This window comes from Triticum aestivum, chromosome 6A, assembly GCF_018294505.1.
Source record: "Triticum aestivum cultivar Chinese Spring chromosome 6A, IWGSC CS RefSeq v2.1, whole genome shotgun sequence".
Classification (NCBI taxonomy): Eukaryota; Viridiplantae; Streptophyta; class Magnoliopsida; order Poales; family Poaceae; genus Triticum; species Triticum aestivum.
In genome coordinates, this window is record NC_057809.1 from 355182520 (window position 1) to 355201238 (window position 18719).

General features: G+C 49.8%; 1 protein-coding gene across 5 annotated transcripts in view; it reads right to left on the reverse strand.

The window, feature by feature from the left end:
- Positions 1–18719, reverse strand: part of LOC123127538 (uncharacterized) — a 64091-nt gene that overhangs the window by 25038 nt on the left and 20334 nt on the right. For 4 of the 5 annotated variants that reach the window (XR_006462590.1, XM_044547274.1, XM_044547272.1 and 1 more), the window contains exon 8: positions 11812–12055. Coding sequence is in view for 4 of the 5 variants with exons in the window: in XM_044547274.1 (XP_044403209.1) it covers positions 11812–12055 (244 nt within the window). In the remaining variant the exon portion in view is untranslated. Of the gene's footprint in view, positions 1–6997; positions 8764–11811; positions 12056–18719 lie in introns of those variants that run through there. The other variant, XM_044547271.1, reaches the window with a different exon arrangement.

Sequence of the window (18719 nt, forward strand, 5' to 3'; positions counted from 1 at the left end):
CCAGAAACACTTGCACGCGCCCGCGGCACGTCCGAAATATTATTTTATAAGTGGCCGGGAAATGTTCTCGGAATGGGATGAAAGTTGGCGTGCGGTGTTGTTTTGTTGTCAGTAGGCCGCCTGCCAAGTTTCATCGCGTTCGGAGTCCGTTTGACGCCCCAACCGATAACTATAGCGGCAGTATAGCCGGTCTTTTCCTCGGACGTTTTCGGTCTTCGAAAACAATCGCCGGGCCTCCCTCTCTTCTCTTCTCTCAGCTCAAGACCGTCTACTCAGCCCACTACCTACCGCCAGGTCCAACCTAACCTCTCTCGTCAGCCCGCCGCCCTCCTCGCGCGCGCGTCCGATAGTTGTCCCGAACCCGACTAGGACTGTCGCTACCGTGGTGTCCGGATCATCTCCAAACGTCTACAAAATATCTCTGTTTTCCTTTTTGGACTCCCTACCAATTTGTTTGTCGACCGTCCGATTACGATCGAAGGGTTATTCTAGTCCTTTCTAAATTTCTTTTGCTATATACAGTAGACTAACCCATACCTATTCTAGTCAAACCCTAGTCCGAGGAGCCGTCCCATCCTTTCCATCCGTCCCATCCGCCGCCATCTCCTCGTTTTCCTCTCCTGCCAGATCCAACCAGCGGCCCCCGACCATCTCCCTTGATTTCCGCCGCCACCCAACCAGTGCTTCCCTCCTGATCCACCAACCACAGCCGTTGCACCGTGCTCCTCCCTCGCCACAGCAGCAGCACCCGAGGCCGACCTCCTCCCTCTCCCTTCGTTCTTCCCCTTCTGTCTCTCTCGCGCTCTCAATTTCTCTCTCTCGCCAGGTACAGGAGCAAGAGGAGCTCGCCCCGGTTGGCATGGCGCCATGGCCACCGTTTCGTGTCATCGAGCCTCGCCAAGTCCTCCCTCGCACCGGATCCACCCATCCTCGATGCATGCGCCTCCTTCCTGCTCGGATTCGGCAAGTTCCGAGCCAAGTCGCCGTGTTCCCTGCCTGCTGCCTTCTCTCCGTCCTGCTCGTCCCGCCTCGCTCTAGGGCCAGCTCCGCCACCGCGCCAAGTACCTCTGCCCCGTCCTCGCCTGGATCCAGCCGCCCCTGCTTCCCGTCGAGCCTCCCCGCCTTGGATCCGGTCGTCCCCGCGACGTCCCGCCGCGCCAAGCCCCCTCCAGCCGCGGGTCTCCTTCGCTGCATCGAGCGGCAGCAGTTCGGGCAGAGGAGGATGGTGCCTCTGCCTCGACACCCCGCGCGTCGTCTGCGTGCGTTGACCGCTGCGCGAGGCCCAGCTCCTCCCAAGCCGGCCCCTCTCCACGTCGCCCACGCCCTGGCCTCGAGCCAGCCGGCCCCTCTTGGGCCTCCTCCACAAACTGGGCCTGGCCCATGGGTGAGGCACACCCCAGCACCCCTTTTGTTCTCCTCCTGTTGCGCTAGATTTTAGATGCAGCCCGAATCATGTTTTTTTTCCCGTGGAACGAATTTAGCTATTAATCCTGAGGCGGTTGTTTTGCAGAAAAGTCCCTAGAGTTCATGCATATAATAACTCACAAACCGTGCATCGGATTAAAACAAACTTTATATGTAAAATGCTTAGTTTTTCTTCTAGTTTCATAATTTGCCACTTTCATATAATAACTCCGCCTATGTTGTCTCAACATAGCCGGTCCCAAGCCCGGGTAAAGGAGGAGGGTTGTGATAGGCTTGGCGAGCCAACGTAAAAACTCAGCCACTCTTATGAAGATGAAACCCAAAAGATTTTCGTTGGGGCGTAACCCTCTCAGCGACGCGCCACATCGGAACCCGGTGTGGTGGAAAATGGGCAGGGGCCGGGCCGTCACCCCCCAAGTGGCGCGCCGTATCTTGATCCGGATACGATGGCAAGTGAGCGAGGATCGGGTCGTCGCATCCTTAGTGGCGCGCTACATCGGCGCCCGAATGTAGTGGAAAATGAGCAAGGGTCTTCGCATTTGACTCGACGAGTGCGAAGGGTAAGGAAGCTAGCCGAGCCTAGGAGGATTCGCTTAGGTAGCTGGAACGTAGGGTCTCTGACAGGGAAGCTTCGGGAGCTAGTTGATGCAGCAGTGAGGAGAGGTGTTGATATCCTTTGCGTCCAAGAAACCAAATGGAGAGGACAGAAGGCGAAGGAGGTGGAGGATACCGGCTTCAAGCTGTGGTACACGGGGACGGCTGCAAACAGAAATGGCGTAGGCATCTTGATCAACAAGAGCCTCAAGTATGGAGTGGTAGACGTCAGGAGACGTGGGGACCGGATTATCCTGGTCAAGCGGGTAGCTGAGGACTTGGTTCTCAATGTTATCAGCGCATATGCCCCGCAAGTAGGCCACAATGAGAACACCAAGAGGGAGTTCTGGGAAGGCTTGGAAGACATGGTTAGGAGTGTACCGATTGGTGAGAAGCTCTTCATAGGAGGAGACCTCAATGGCCACGTGGGTACATCTAACACAGGTTTTGAAGGGGCGCATGGGGGCTTTGGCTATGGCATCAGGAATCAAGAAGGAGAAGATGTCTTAAGCTTTGCTCTAGCCTACAACATGATTGTAGCTAACACCCTCTTTAGAAAGAGAGAATCACATCTGGTGACTTTTAGTAGTGGCCAACACTCTAGCCAGATTGATTTCATCCTCTCGAGAAGAGAAGATAGGCGTGCGTGCCTAGACTGTAAGGTGATACCTGGGGAGAGTGTTGTACCCCAGCATAAGCTGGTGGTTGCTGACTTCCGCTTTCGGATTCGTGTCCAGCGGGATAAGCGTGCCAAGGTCGCTAGAACGAAGTGGTGGAAGCTCAAGGGGGAGGTAGCTCAGGTGTTCAAGAAGAGGGTATTTAAGGAGGGCCCTTGGGAGGAAGGAGGGGATGCGGACAATGTGTGGATGAAGATGGCGACTTGCATTCGTAAGGTGGCCTCGGAGGAGTTTGGAGTGTCCAGGGGAAGGAGAAGCGAAGATAACGATACCTGGTGGTGGAATGATGATGTCCAGAAGGCGCTTAAAGAGAAGAAAGATTGCTTCAGACGCCTATACCTGGATAGGAGTGCAGACAAAATAGAGAAGTACAAGATGGCGAAGAAGGCCGCAAAGCGAGCTGTTGGTGAAGCAAGGGGTCGGGCATATGAGGACCTCTACCAACGGTTAGGCACGAAGGAAGGTGAAAGGGACATCTATAAGATGGCTAAGATCCGGGAGAGGAAGACGAGGGATATTGGCCAAGTCAAATGCATCAAGGACGGAGCAGGCCAACTCTTGGTGAAGGACGAAGAGATTAAGCATAGATGGCGGGAGTACTTCGACAAGCTGTTCAATGGGGAGAATGAGAGTTCTACCATTGAACTGAATGACTCCTTTGATGAGACCAGCATGCGTTTTGTGCGGCACATCCAGGAGTCTGAGGTGAAGGAGGCTTTAAAAAGGATGAAAGGAGGCAAGGCGATGGGCCCTGATTGTATCCCCATTGAGGTGTGAAAAGGTCTCGGGGACGTAGTGATAGTATGGCTAACCAAGCTTTTCAACCTCATTTTTCGGGCAAACAAGATGCCAGAAGAATGGAGACGGAGTATATTAGTACCAATCTTCAAGAACAAGGGGGATGTTCAGAGTTGTACTAATTACCGTGGAATTAAGCTGATGAGCCATACAATGAAGCTATGGGAGAGAGTCATTGAGCACCGCTTAAGAAGAATGACAAGCGTGACCAAAAATCAGTTTGGTTTCATGCCTGGGAGGTCGACCATGGAAGCCATTTTCTTGGTACGACAACTTATGGAGAGATATAGGGAGCATAAGAAGGACTTGCATATGGTGTTCATTGACTTGGAGAAGGCCTATGATAAGATACCGCGGAATGTCATGTGGTGGGCCTTGGAGAAACACGAAGTCCCAGCAAAGTACATTATCCTCATCAAGGACATGTACAATAATGTTGTGACAAGTGTTCGAACAAGTGATGTCGACGCCGATGACTTCCCGATTAAGATAGGACTGCATCAGGGGTCAGCTTTGAGCCCTTATCTTTTTGCATTGGTGATGGATGAGGTATCCCATGGTGTATGCTCTTTGCGGATGATGTGGTGCTAGTTGACGATAGTCGGATGGGGGTAAATAGGAAGTTAGAGTTATGGAGACAAACCTTGGAATCGAAAGGGTTTAGGCTTAGTAGAACTAAAACCGAGTACATGATGTGCGGTTTTAGTACTACTAGCTGTGAAGAGGAGGAGGTTAGCCTTGATGGCCAGGTGGTACCTCGGAAGGACACCTTTCGGTATTTGGGGTCAATGTTGCAGGAGGATGGGGGTATTGATGAAGATGTGAACCATCGAATCAAAGCCGGATGGATGAAGTGGCGCCAAGCTTCTGGCATTCTCTGTGACAAGAGAGTGCCACAAAAGCTAAAAGGCAAGTTCTACAGGACGGCGGTTCGACCCGCAATGTTGTATGGCGCGGAGTGTTGGCCGACTAAAAGGCGACATGTTCAACAGTTAGATGTGGCGGAGATGCGTATGTTGAGATGGATGTGTGGCCACACGAGGAAGGATCGAGTCCGGAATGATGATATACGAGATAGAGTTGGGGTAGCACCAATTGAGGAGAAGCTTGTCCAACATCGTTTGAGATGGTTTGGGCATATTCAGCGCAGGCCTCCAGAAGCTCCAGTGCATAGCGGACGGCTAAAGCGTGCGGAGAATGTCAAGAGAGGGCGGGGTCGACCGATTTTGACATGGGAGGAGTCCGTTAAGAGAGACCTGAAGGATTGGAGTATCGACAAAGAGCTAGCTATGGACAGGGGTGCGTGGAAGATTGCTATCCATGTGCCAGAGCCATGAGTTGGTTGCGAGATCTTATGGGTTTCACCTCTAGCCTACCCCAACTTGTTTGGGACTAAAGGCTTTGTTGTTGTTGTTTGTTTGTTTAAATTTGCTTAAATAACTTAATTAAAATGCTTTAATTCATAACTAATTAACCGTAGCTCCGAACTTAATAAACTTTATATGTAAATGGGGTGGAAAAATGCCTAGTTTAATATGGTGGCTTTACTTTGCATGTTTAACAACTCTAAAATTGTGTTTAGGGCAGAACAGTACCAAAACCTATAATATGCACATGAGGGATTTTCGGACTTGTTGTTTGTTTTTCCGGCCTCATTTAAACTTGCCTAGATAGGTAGTTTTCATTTGCTTCACCCCTTGCCATATTAATCAACATTTAATATTGTTAGATACATAAACGAGATCGAACTAAATAACTTGTCATGGTGTTTCGTCAATATGCAACTCGTTGCATATTGATCTCCACTTAATTTGTAGAATTGCTTGTGCACATGCCTCATTAAACCGGACATACATCATACTTGGTTGTGCATCATGCCATGCTTATGTGATGGTTGTTTACTATGTTGTTTGCTCCTTTTCGGGTTACTTCTCGCGTTAGCTTCGGTTTCGTTCCGGAGTTGTGAGGATCCGTTCATCTACGTCCGTTTGTCTTCTTCATGGACTCGTTCTTCTTCCTTGCGGGATCTCAGGCAAGATGACCATACCCTCGAAATCACTTCTATCTTTGCTTGCTAGTTGCTCGCTCTATTGCTATGCCGCAATACCTACCACATGCTTTATCATGCCTCCCATATTCCCATGTTCAGCCTCTAACCCACCTTGTCCTAGCAAACCGTTGTTTGGCTATGTTACCGCTTTGCTCAGCCCCTCTTATAGCGTTGTTAGTTGCAGGTGAAGATGAAGTTTGTTCCAGGTTGGAACATGGATATGTTGGGATATCACAATATCTCTTATGTAATTAATGCATCTATATACTTGGTAAAGTGTGGAAGGCTCGGCCTTATGCCTGGTGTTTTGTTCCATTCTTGCCGCCCTAGTTTTCCGTCATACCGGTGTTATGTTCCTTGATTTTGCGTTCCTTACACGGTTGGGTGTTATGGGGACCCCTTGACAGTTCGCTTTGAATAAAACTCCTCCAGGAAGGCCCAACCTTGGTTTTACCATTTGCCTCACCACCACCTACTTTTCCCTTGGGAGTCGCTCTCTCGAGGGTCATCTTTATTTAAGCCCCCCCCCCCCCGGGCCAGTGCTTGTCTAAGTGTTGGTCCGAACTAGAGTCTTTTGCAGCGCCACCTCGAGGAAACTTAAGGGCTGGTTTTAGTTGTACGGAGTGCTCATCTGGTGTTGCCCTGAGAACGAGATATGTGCAGCTCCTATCGGGATGTCGGCGCATCGGACGGTCTTGCTGGTCTTGTTTTACCATTGTCGAAATGTCTTGTAACCGGGATTCCGAGACTGATCGGGTCTTCTCGGGAGAAGTAATATCCTTCGTTGACCGTGAGAGATTGTGATGGGCTAAGTTGGGACGCCCCTGTAGGGTTTTGAACTTTTCAAAGTCGTGCCAGCGGTTATGGGCAGATGGGAATTTGTTAATGTCCGGTTGTAAAGAACTTGAAACTTAACTTAATTAAAATGCATCAACCGTGTGTGTAGCCGTGATGGTCTCTTCTCGGCAGAGTCCGAGAAGTTAACACGGCGTTGGAGTTATGCTTGAAACGTGTTTTGCTTCTCTTCTCGCTCTTATTTTGCATAAGTTAGCCACCATATATGCTAGTGCTTGCTGCAGCTCCACCTCAATACCCTATCCTACCCATAAGCTTAAATAGTTTTGATCTCACGGGTGTGAGATTGCTGAGTCCCCGTGACTCACAGATTACTTTCAAAACCAGTTTGCAGGTGCCGATGATACCGTGCAGGTGACTCAACCGAACTCAAGGAGGAGCTCGATGAAGATCTTGTTCATCGTGTTTCGTTTCAATTGATCAGTAGTGGAGCCCAGTCGGGGCGATTGAGGATCTTTTGCATTAGGGGTAGTCTTTTTTTATTTTAGTTCTGTAGACGGACCTTGATTGTATCTGAATGATGTAATGCTATATTCATGTATTGTGTGAAGTGGCGATTGTAAGCCAGCTCTGTACCTCTTTCTTATTCAGTACATGGGATGTGTAAAGATTACCTCTCTTGCGACATGCCTACAATGCGGTTATGCCTCTAAGTCGTGCTCCGACACATGGGAGATATAGCCACATCGTGGGTGTTACAGCTAATGTTGTCATTGGGGACATTGACATGAAGGTTACTGGGTATGGTATATTTTCCACTATTTTTTCAGTATGTCATTCTCCTGATCGGTTGATTGACACGGGTGCTAATGTACATGTATGAGATGACATTTCCATGTTTTCTTCTTATCAAACCTCAAGGACTTCCACCATGCTGATGGGCAACATTTCAAGTGCTTCTGTTCGTGGTGTTGACACGGTCGATCTGAAGTTTACTTCGGGGAAGATCGCGCGGCTGAAGAACGTGCATTATAGTGTCCAATAAAAACTTGTTAGCGGGTCTCTTTTGTGTAGAGATGGCTACAAGCTTGTCTTCGAGTCCAATAAATTTGTAGTGTCCAAGTATGAAACTTTTGTTGGTAAAGATTATCAATCAAGAGGCTTGTTCAGACTATCATTGTTAGATGTTTGTAATAAAATTGTTAATCATGTGTGCAACAATAGTGAATCAAATGTCTGGCATTCACGTTTCTGTCATATTAACTTTGGTTGCATGACGCGGTTAGCCAAGTTGAGCTTAATCCTTAATTTCATCGTTGTCAAGGGATCTAAGTGTCAAGTTTGTGTGCAAGCTAAGCAACCTCGTAAGTTTCATACAACTGCAGAAACAAGAAATCTTACACTACTAGAGCTCATTCATTCAGATCTTTGTGAAATGAATGGTGTTTTGACAAAAGGTGAAAAGAAATATTTCATAACCTTAATTGATGACTCCACTAGATACTGCCATGTGTATCTTTTGAAATCAAAAGATGAGGCTTTAAACTTTTTCAAGATCTATAAAGCTGAAGTGGAAAACCAACTTGATCATAAAATCAAAAGGCTTAGGCCCGATCATGGTGGAGAGTATTTTTCAAATGAATTTGATTCTTTTTGTGAGCTTTTGAGATTAATAGAAACAGGTTACCATTTGAATTCAACCACAAGAAACTCTTATTTGGCATTCTGACCTGCTGATACTTGCAAGAAGAGCTCGGAGAATTTTTGGGATTGACTGGATATTACATAAAGTTTGAACAGGCCTTTGGAATTTTGGCTAAGCCCTTCACCAGTTTGCTGAAGAAACCCAGGGCTTAAATATACACTCAGACATCGTGATGGCACACATGCCACACTTGATGGGTCAACCAGCCACTTGAGGTCCCTGACGGGCTCATGTCCACCTGTTTAGTCGCCCATCACCACCTGCAACCCAGTCAAGCGGCCGCTAGAAAACACGAGCACAAGATGTAGTAATCTTCCCAAGTCGCATGTTCCAGCGTACCTTGACTTGCAGAATTGTCATGCTACCCTTCGTGACCATAAGTCGCTCCCGGATAGCCAGCAGTTGCAACAGCACAGTGGAGAGATCTGGCAGCTCCATGAAGACCGGTGAATAGTTGGCGGTGAATGGCTTCAGTTGCGACATGTGAAACCCTGGATGTATGAGACTTGAGGGCGGAAGATCCAAACGATAAGCTGCAGCTCCAATTCGTTCCAAGACTTTGAATGGGCTGTAGAATTTGTGAGCAAGCTTGGAGCACGGTCTGACTGACAAGCAACGAGTGCGCCTATGGTTGAAGCTTGAGGAGCACATCTTTGTCGACAGCGAACTAACAATCCTGGTGGTGCTTGTCGTCCTGAGCCTTGACGCGCTCCTGTGCGCTGCGGAGGTGTTCCCGCAGTAATGCAAAAAAATCAGCATGATCAGCTGCAAGCTCTGCCAGCGAAGAGTGTAGTTCATCCTCCAAAGTAGGCATTGTACAAAAATTTGGATCTATTCCATATAGAGCTTTGAATGGAGTGCAGCCCAGCGATATGTTGTCGTAAGAGTTATACCAAAATTCCAGCAATGGAAGCCATTTTTTGATATATTTTTTCCACTTCACCAGCTGTCATGCACTAAGCACTGCATGTATTCTCCAAGCATTGATTAACTCAGATTGGTGCCAGACCATCCCTCTCATAATCTTTGTTTAACCTACAAGCTTATGTCTAGCCTATTTGGCTACCCCATGGTGCCCTTATATAATAGGCCTGGGCTAAACGTGTTCGACTCAAACACCTAACCTTTCACTAATTACAAATCCAACTGTAGCACAACCTGTACACATATTCAGCACATATTTTAACAGCAACCAGAGGTGAGAAGGAGAGGACTCCACCTGAATGCCGGCGCACGTGCACACCCCACCACACTACAGTCTGCCACCCACTGCACCACCGTCAACCAGTGATGTCCACGCCGGCGGACGGTCGCTGCAATCCACACCTCCAGCGTGAGCAGCTCGCAGCCTGCCAGCGTGCGGTGCGGCAGTGCGGGCATGAGGACCCGATTGCACTTTAAGGGCTCATTTGGTTGTTGGGGAGTGAAAATCCAGGGCAATACACCCCTAGGAGAGATTTTTCCCGTGCATATATGATCCCTTCCACCACTGGGGGTGTTCCACAACCCCGGTGTCCAAACGGTAAGAAGTGGAGGGGAGGCAATCCCTTGCAAGAGCAGGTTCGTGGATCTGGACAAGGCCTCATCCAGCTTGATAAGCAAAATCGTTGGGGTTGAAGAACAGGAGGAGGTTCAAAGAGAAGGACAACGACCTGGCCGTCGACGTCGCCGGAGATGACAGGAGCTAACGGAGGGAGCTCCGGGGAAGGAGGAGGGTGACGACCCCGATTCACTGGCGTCGCGGGAGGGGCGGAGCTCTGAAGGGAGGGGACCTGGAGCATATTGCCGGAGGGGCAGAGGCACGGAGCATGGAGGCGAATCACTGGAGGAGGGCGGTCCGCAGCGTCGCTCCGGTCGCCGGCGGAGAAGCTCGAGGCGGAGCGCTGGGTCTTGGTCGTCGTTTCCTGGCGTTCACTACTCTCCTCGCTGCAAGCCGTGGTTTTCTCCCCCGAACCCTCGAGGCGTGGATCTCTCCCCCGTGGAAAGGACGTGGATGGGCCGGAATATCCCCGATGGGTGAAACAACCAAATGGTGCGGTAATTCTCCACGGGCCGGTTTGCCCTCGTGGTCTTTGCGCCCCGGTTTTTTAAGGGGATCCCGGGTGGATCACGGCCTACCAAACAAGGCCTAAGAATATAGTCTAGGGGTGTTTTTGCAAATGTTCAGGGACAATTTTGTAAAAAATGTTGAAAAAAACAGATTCAGTTCAGTCCTAGCTGAGTTGGCATGACTGCTGACTAGGCAGCGCCATGTCAGCAGTCAACGCGGTCAAAACCACTTGACCGAGGCAAAACCGGGAGGAGGGTTGAGTTTTGCACCATGTGGTTAGTTTGGGGTATTGTGCGACCGGTTTCGCAGTTCAAGGTTGCAAATTAAACCAAGTTGTTAATTCAAGGTTGTAATGTGGACTTCTCTCTTTCTTCTCTGACTGATCTTACTTCTGAAGATGCAGAATCCTTGCTCCAGGACGAGTTGGTACAGTGATTTTCTCCAGCGGCAACATCACAAGGCTCGGTTACATATGAAACACTATGCTGATGAAAATCGCACTGATAGGAACTTCCAAAAGGGGGGCAAGTTTAGGACAAGCTGCATCCCTATGCTCAACAGTTTGTGCCTGCCAGACCCTATCCGAAGATCTCTGTCAAGTGTTTTGGGCCCTACAAAATACTTCACAAAATTGGTCTAGTGGCTTATGAAGTAGAACTGCCTTCTACATCCTGTGTCCCATGTGTCGCAGTTGAGGCAGCATGTGCCTGATCATTCGACCGTTTTCTCCAAACTTCCTTCAGCTGCGAAGCTTGATATCTCTGAAGTTTCTCCGGCGGCAATCCTGGATCGTCGCCTCTTGAAGAAAGGCAACACTGCTCTGCTTCAGGTGCTCATCAAGCGGTCTTTCGCTGCCAGAGAAGATGACTTGGGAAGACTATGCCAATGTTCAAGAGTGGTTTCCAACTGCTGCAGAGGGGATGTCACACCAGGCCCAGCTCATCAGGCATGTTCCTTAAAGGGTGGTGTTTAGTGGTGGCGTAGTAGTTGTGTGTGGGCCAGGGTGTCACTTGGGCGCGTTATTTATATGCCATGAGCTGTAACAGGAGAATTATCAAATGAATAGTGAAATTTGATCCTCCCCCAACTACTCGCTCTACTTCTTCCCCAAGTCCTTATCCCCTCCGATACCCAAATTCACTTGTATCCTGTTACATGTCTTCAGGGAAAGTTCATTGGTAGAAATTAAAGGGGTAGCAAGCTCAGTGGCAGGAGAACAGTGGTGTACCTCCCCTTGGTTGCAAAGATAAATGTGTAGTTACGTATACGAGGAGTGAATCAATGGGGTTCCACGGCTCAGTATGCTAATTGATCAGTTACTAGCAATTACAGATTCAACATTTGAATAATGGGAAACAACAAAAGGGCATATCTGCCTGGTGTGTTTCATCTGCTAATTCCATAGGAAAGAAAAACCCCATGCAGGTAAATTAGTTTGCACACGCTTCCAGGTTAATCATCAGTACTTCATAATAATTTCATGAAACAAGGCACGTAGTTGTATGTGGTTTCATTATTTCTGCACCAAATTAAGTATAAATTTGCAAATTAAAGTGTAACTTAGACATCCCCTTGGACAATACATCTACCACAATCTACAGTGCATGCTACCTTCTTACTACAACATTACCCATATAGCATAGACAGCACATAAGCAAAACTGCAAATCAAAATAAATTTTAAGATGGAATGGTGAAAACTAAGAAGATATAATCACCTGAGATGGAAAAGCCAGCAGTAGAGCTCTTATCTTCAGAAGAACAATATTTGCATCCTGGACAAGCTCTTCAACTTTGGAAATAGCATTTTGAACAGCTAAGAGCTGCTCCATAGTGTTCATTGAAGGTGGAGATGTCACCTTGACCTCAGTCATTGGCTTTCCTTGACTAGTTAGTCTTGTCAGCAGCATGACCGTTGCTGATAACAGTATGACCATAACAAGAAAATAGACTACCCATCCCCTGTCTCAGCATAGAAGCATAGGAACATCACTAATATGAAGGGATGAAAAATCATCAATTAGTTGACAAGCTGATATTAAGATTCATCGTATCCATGAACTTCTACTGAGTTCAGATTACTAGTAGCATCTACACTAGTACTTTTACTAAGCAACTCTTGGTATCTTTTTTTTCAGGAGCACAACGCTTGGTATCTTCAGATGCCCACGACGGTGTTCTACCATGAAATCGTAGCCGAACAACTTGTTCACTAATTGATGTTGTGGGATTATCTGAGCTGCTGCTCCAGGGTGAAATTCAAACCATAGTGGTCAGTGCAGTCGGTGAATGCATGTTCCCGTCATTAGCTCCCTCTCATAGGCTGCCAGCTTGGCAGGACGCAGCGTTGCTATGCGCCGGCTCTAGAAAGTCGACACACCATTGTCCTGGTGAAGAACGGCGCTATGGCCAGATTTGAAGCATCACCCTCGTCGATAAAGCTGGAGTTGGAAGTTGGCATCTGCACGACTGGGGCTGTACCGAGGGTGCTCTCATGAAACACAGCCTTGGCTTCTTCACACTAACTAAATCCCTCCTTCAGTAGCTTGGTGAGCTGCGCTGCCATACTGCGAAAGTCCTTGATAAAACTTGCGGCGGTAGCCTGCAAGACTGACGAACCCGTCGGAGAGGGGATCAGGATAGTGGGGATAAGGTTTGAGGTGAGAAGCGCACAGAAAGATGAGAGGAAAGCTAGGGGACGAGGAATCAGTTGTTCCTCAGATCGATGGTTCATCTCGCCAGTTACCCAGTATTAAATAGCCTCACTCTCTGGGCCACACTCAATTCCAGTTTAAATCCCCCAACATGCCCCTGACATCTCTCTAGTCCACTGTGTCATCGGGCACAGGTGTGACATTCTCCCTTTCTTCAGATGGAGCCCCTGTCCAGACCGCTGCCGTCGGAAAGCGGAGCCTGAGAACGCCATAGTCCTCCGAGATGACTGTCTCGGTGATAGGGTAGACCACCACACCTTGAGTTGGACGACCAAGCCATTGTCGTGTTTCATCAGGTCGCCGACTGTCAGATCGGCGGTGCGCACCAGCTCGGGAAACACTGGAGTGTAGTCCGGCATGAATGGCTTCAGCTGGGAGACGGAGTAAATGTGGCTGTCGTCCGGAAGATCGAGCTTATAGCGAGCTGCCTGACTGATTGCAGCACCTTTGAAGACCCAAAGTACTTGCATGTGAGCTTGTGGTAAGGCAACGGAGCTTTGGGCGTAGGGTTGCAGCTTGAGCAGGACCGCATCCCACACCATGAACATGCGCTCAACACGGTTGCGGTCAGCCTTGCGCTGGATGCGGCACTGACCTCAGAGCAGCTGGGTGCCCAGGAGCTCGGTCTGCTGCTCCCAATCTGTGTCGTCGATCGCTGATGTAGAAGCAGTCGGCCAAGAGAGGGTGGCACTAAGGTTTGGTTCCTGCCCGTAGAGCACCTTGAAGGGGGAACAATTGAGCGATCGAGTGAAATGTGGAGTTGTACCAAAGCTCCACCATCAGAAGCCAGCACCCGCACTTGCCCGGAGTGTCGTGGAGGTCGCAGCGAAGGTAAATCTCAAGGCATTGGTTTACACGCTCACTTTGACCATTTGTTTGTGGATGATACACTGTGGACTACCGCAGCTGGGTGCCAACGGAGGCGAGCATCTCTTGCCACATGTCGCTGGTGAAGATGCAGTCACGGTCCGAGACGATCGACTTGGGCGTGGCGTGAAGCTTGCGATCGCGACCAAGAACGTCCGCACCACTTATTGTGCACTGAAGGGGTGGCAAAGTGGCATTTAGTGTGCAGGCTTGATGATGAAGCGGGTCGACAACCACCATGATCATGTCAAATCTGTTAGACTAGGGAAGGCCCTCAACAAAGTCCATGGTCAGGCCCGTCCACGGCCCTTCCGGCACCAACAGGAGTTCCATGTAGGCCGGCTTGGTGTGTTCGTACTTGGCGTGCTGGCACACCTCACACTGTAGGACAAAATCATCGACGGCTTGTTTGAGCCTTGTGCACAGGAACAACTTGACGCAGTGGTAGGTCGCGACCAACCCAAAGTGGCTGCCGACCACATTGTTGCGCAGCACGCTCACTAGCTTCGCCTGCAGTGCGATGTTGCAGCCGATCCATACACGCCAGTGGAAGCGAATGATGCACTGCAGTGTTGCTTCTCCAGGCTGCACAGTGCGAGTTGGCAAAAGCTTGCTGACACATCTGTCTTGTATGAGTTAGTTACCTCCTGCCTCCGGCCGGGTTGCCAGACCAAGAGAGTGTCAACCAAGAGGAGGTTGCCCACGCGAGACAGAGCATTGTCAGAGCCGTTCTCGACGTCGTGCTTGTATTGGAAGGTGAACGGGAGCCACAGGAGGTTGGACATCGCCGTCCGTTGCAGATTTGTCACGAGCTGACAGTTGCCCAAGCACTGCGGTTAATCAGGATCATGACGGAGCCGTTTGGAGGTCGGTGCACCACTTGTCCACGGCCATCATGACAGTGAGGAACTCCTTTCCTGATTGTTTTTTGTTGTGGACGCCGAGAGCCTTGCTAAAGAATGCCACGGGGTGGCTGCCTTGCACGAGGACGGCCCCAATGCCGGTGTCACGGGCATCCATCTCAATTGACGATGGCTTAATGAAGTCGGGCAGCACCAAAACGGCTGTCGTCACCATCGCTTGATTGAGTGGCTCGGACACCGTCTAGGCATGATCTGCCACTTCAAAGCCCTTTTTTGTTAGCAGCGGGGTAAGTGGCTTGGCAAGGATGCCATACATGGGCACAAACTTTCGGTAATAGCCCGTGAGGCCAAGGAAACCTCACAGCTTGGTGGCGTTGGTGGGAGTGGGCCAATGTTGCATGGTTGTCGCCTTCTGGTTGTCTGTGGCGACACCGTCCCAAGAGATCACATGTCCTAGGTATTTGATACCAATCTAGGTGAACGTGCACTGGGATGCCTTGGTGTGGATGAATCCTGTCGAGCAGCCGATGCAAGTGGGTAGTGTGCTCCTGAAGTGAGGAATTATACACCAAGATGTCATCCAGAAAGACAATGACAAACCTACTGACATGCTCGGCGAAGATCGAGTCCAAGAGTCATTGGAATGTTGTCAGCGCATTCGTCAACCCAAATGGCATGACTCGGAAGTGGAAGTGTTTGTGGTGCGTCTTGAACGCCATTTTCATCTCATCACATGCTTCATCCAGATTTGGTAGTAACCAACATGGAAGTTGAGCTTGGAGAAGTAGGTCGCGCCGCTAGCTCATTGAGTTCGTCGAATTGGCAAAAGGAACTTGTTTTTTACTGTCATGTCAGGCGTGGATAGTCCACACAAAAGGCCACGTTCCATCCTTCTTCACGAGGAGCACAGAAGCGGCATATGGGCTCATGTTGTGCATGATCACCCCGCAACGCACCATCTCGCTAACTCGGCGCTCGATCTTGTCATTTTGCAAATGAGAGTAACGGTATGGTCTAGCTAACCCAGTTACAAGGACCTTCTTGAATATCATCGGTGCACTCGAAGGGCCATCATGGCACTCCTGGGAGCTATTGACTTGAAACATAATTAGAAGACGCGGGACCTAGATGACTTCAAACAAACAAGGTGGACCAGCATTGTCATGGATGCACTCCCATTGGCGAAGAGGGACGAGATCCCATGGTTGACCTGCTATGCGGTGGCATGGTGCCGCCCAAACCCACAATCGCTCTCGGAGGGCTGTTGTCGTACTCAAGGGGGCTATTGACTTCACACACAAACAGAAGATGCTGGGCCTAGATAGGAGTTGTAAACTTCAAACAAACAAGGCAGCCCTAGAATTGTAACGGATGCATCCCCATTGGCGATGATGTACGGGATCCCAGACATAAACAGAAGACGAGAGTTTGTTGACTTCAAACACACGAGGCGGCCCAGCATCGTCATGGATGCACTTCCGTTGGCGAGGACGGACAGGATCCCAAGGTTGACCCGCTACGCGGCGACAAGGTGCCGCCCGAACACACGATCGCTCTCGAAAGGTCGTCGGCGCAATCCAGGGAGCTATTGCCTTCAAACATAAAAAAAAAGCAGGCCATTCAAACATAAACAAAGAACACAAGGCCTAGATGGGAGCTATTGACTTCAAACAGACGAAGCGGCCCAACCCATCAGGCCCTAGATGGGAGCTATTGACTTCAAACAGACGAGGCGACAAGGGATTAGATCCCATGGTTTACCCATTGTGGGGTGGCGTGGTGCCGCCCGAACCCACAAACACTCTTGGAGGGCCGTCGTTGCACCCCAGGGAGCTATTGGCTTAGATGTAAACAAAAGACGCGGTGCCTAGATGGGAGTTGTTGACGTCCAACAGACAAGGAGGCCCAGCATCCACGGATGCACACCCATTAGCGACGAGGGATGGGATTCCAAGGTTGACCCATTGTGCGGTGGCGTGGTGCCGTTCTCAAAGAGTGGGTTGTTGTCGCACTCTAGGGAGCCATTGACTTCAGGCATAAACAGAAGACAGGAGTTCCTGACTTCAAACAGACAAGGTGGCCTAGCATCGTAGCGGATGCACTCCCAACATAATGCAACCAGACTAACATACTGAGTCGGAACATTACACGTCTCGGCCCCTGCAAACACAGCCTGAACTCAAGGACCTTTCTTGGTTGGGCGCAACTCCGGCATGAGGGTCATGACGTAGTCGTATTGGCGATGAAGTGAAAGGGACTTGGGCTTGGCAAAGACGTGGAACTCGTAGAGGACGGCCTAAACTGGCGGAGGCACGTGTAGTCCTTCTGTTGGTGACCTCGAAGGTGTCATCTCCATCACTGCCGTCGCCCATATGTCAGTTCCCGGCATGCCACTTGAGCAAAGTATCAGGCTCTAGGGGAAGCAAAGACGTTTGGTTGGTTGATCGGTCACCTTGCAGTGTCACCTCTTGGCCTTGGTGAATGCACGTGATCATTTTCTCTAGCCAATGGCAGTTCATCAGGCTATTGCGCCGAGACTTCCATGCCCAAAATTCCATTATATGCGCCGAGCTCCATGACACGCATGTTGGTGGTGAACTCATGGCCTTGCAACCACCAAATTGTCGAGGACGAACTTATCATAGCTGAGACACTATCCGTTCGCAAGCTTGACACCCACCAGTGGTATGGGTGCGGTGGTGGCACCGATATGATCAATGAACATTGCGTTGATGAAGTTGTACGTGCTCCCAAAGTCGAGCAGCAGCAACTTATCTTGGGTGCCCACAAGTATGCGCAAGCGAATCGTGCCTGTCGCTTCAGAGTCGGTGATGGCGTGCACGAAAGCTGGCAGCACTCCAATGATGGGGCACCGGGTTCCTCCATCAATTTTAGAGCGCGGATGGCATCATCTGAGAGCAACTCGCCATAGTCACCGACCTTGACCGTGAGCACTCACCTCGGTGCTTGCACTGATGCTCCCGAAGGTAATTGTCCCCACAGCAGAATAGAGCCCAAACTTGTCCGGAGGCCGCAGTGCAACTGGTGGTCGAGGAGGGGTAGGGATGTAAATGGCGCAATAAATAGCGCCGAAAGGCCCGTTTAGTTAGCTTAATAGTTCATTTTCATGGGAAAAAACTTGAACTATTAGATGGATAAGTGGGCTTAAACAGGCTTAAACAGCGCGCCTTTACATCCCTAAGGAGGGGTCAATGTTGGGAGCGGAGAGGTAGGCGGTTGACCCGTAGGTGCCGGCCTGTAGCGCGGATGCTAGTGCTCAAGTTTCTCCTGGGTGTGTGCACACACAAGCCGTGCATGATGATTTTCGGCGCCTAAAGGCCGGCGAAATCAAATGGGAATTGATGCCTCAAATGCCCAACATTAATCCGCCACCAATCTAGTCTGCCTCAGTTGTAGCAAACAATTCATCAACAATTCAATTTCGTTAGATCCAAATTCCTCCAACAGAGCTTCCTTGAAGGCTTCCCGTGTGAAAATGCATTGGGACTGCCGGCATGCATGAAGCCAGTGTTGTCGCGTGCTCTTCAACGTAGAGCATCGTCGTGGTCACCCGTTGATGCTACGAAATTTTGTACAACTCAAAATAGGCCAGGCAACAGTCCAACCAAAGGCGCAGGGCAGTGCTGTTGAAAGTGGGGAAACCATGGTGCGGGGATTTGACATAGCCATGGCCACCAGCTGGAGCAGCCTGCGAGATGACCGGCATGGCATACGATAGTTGTGGGGCGGTCATCTCATTGGCTACCCATCTTTGGCAGTGGCGGGGTCGCCAAAGGTGCGGGTGCGATGGCAGAGCCTAATTCTAATGGATCGCGGGTGTGCGTCTTGGGCTCATTGACATTTGCTTGGGTGAGGTGGATTTCTTTCCTCATCCCTTGCATATCAGTGGTGACTTTCTCTTTGAACTAGAGCTAGGCCTCATGGCGCTAGTCCAGGATGGCAAGTCATTGAGGCGCTTGAGGATCATGTCGAGCAAGGACTTCATCTGATTTTCACTCTCCATGGCTGTAAGGACATGGCATGTCTGAGCAGAAGGCTTGGATTGCGCCGCCGTTAACGCTCAAAGCCAAGCCAAAATCTATCTAAGGGATTTTGCGTGATGTTCACAGAAGCAAAATCACACCCAACAAAGTGGATGTACGAATCAGGTCGGGAGATTCA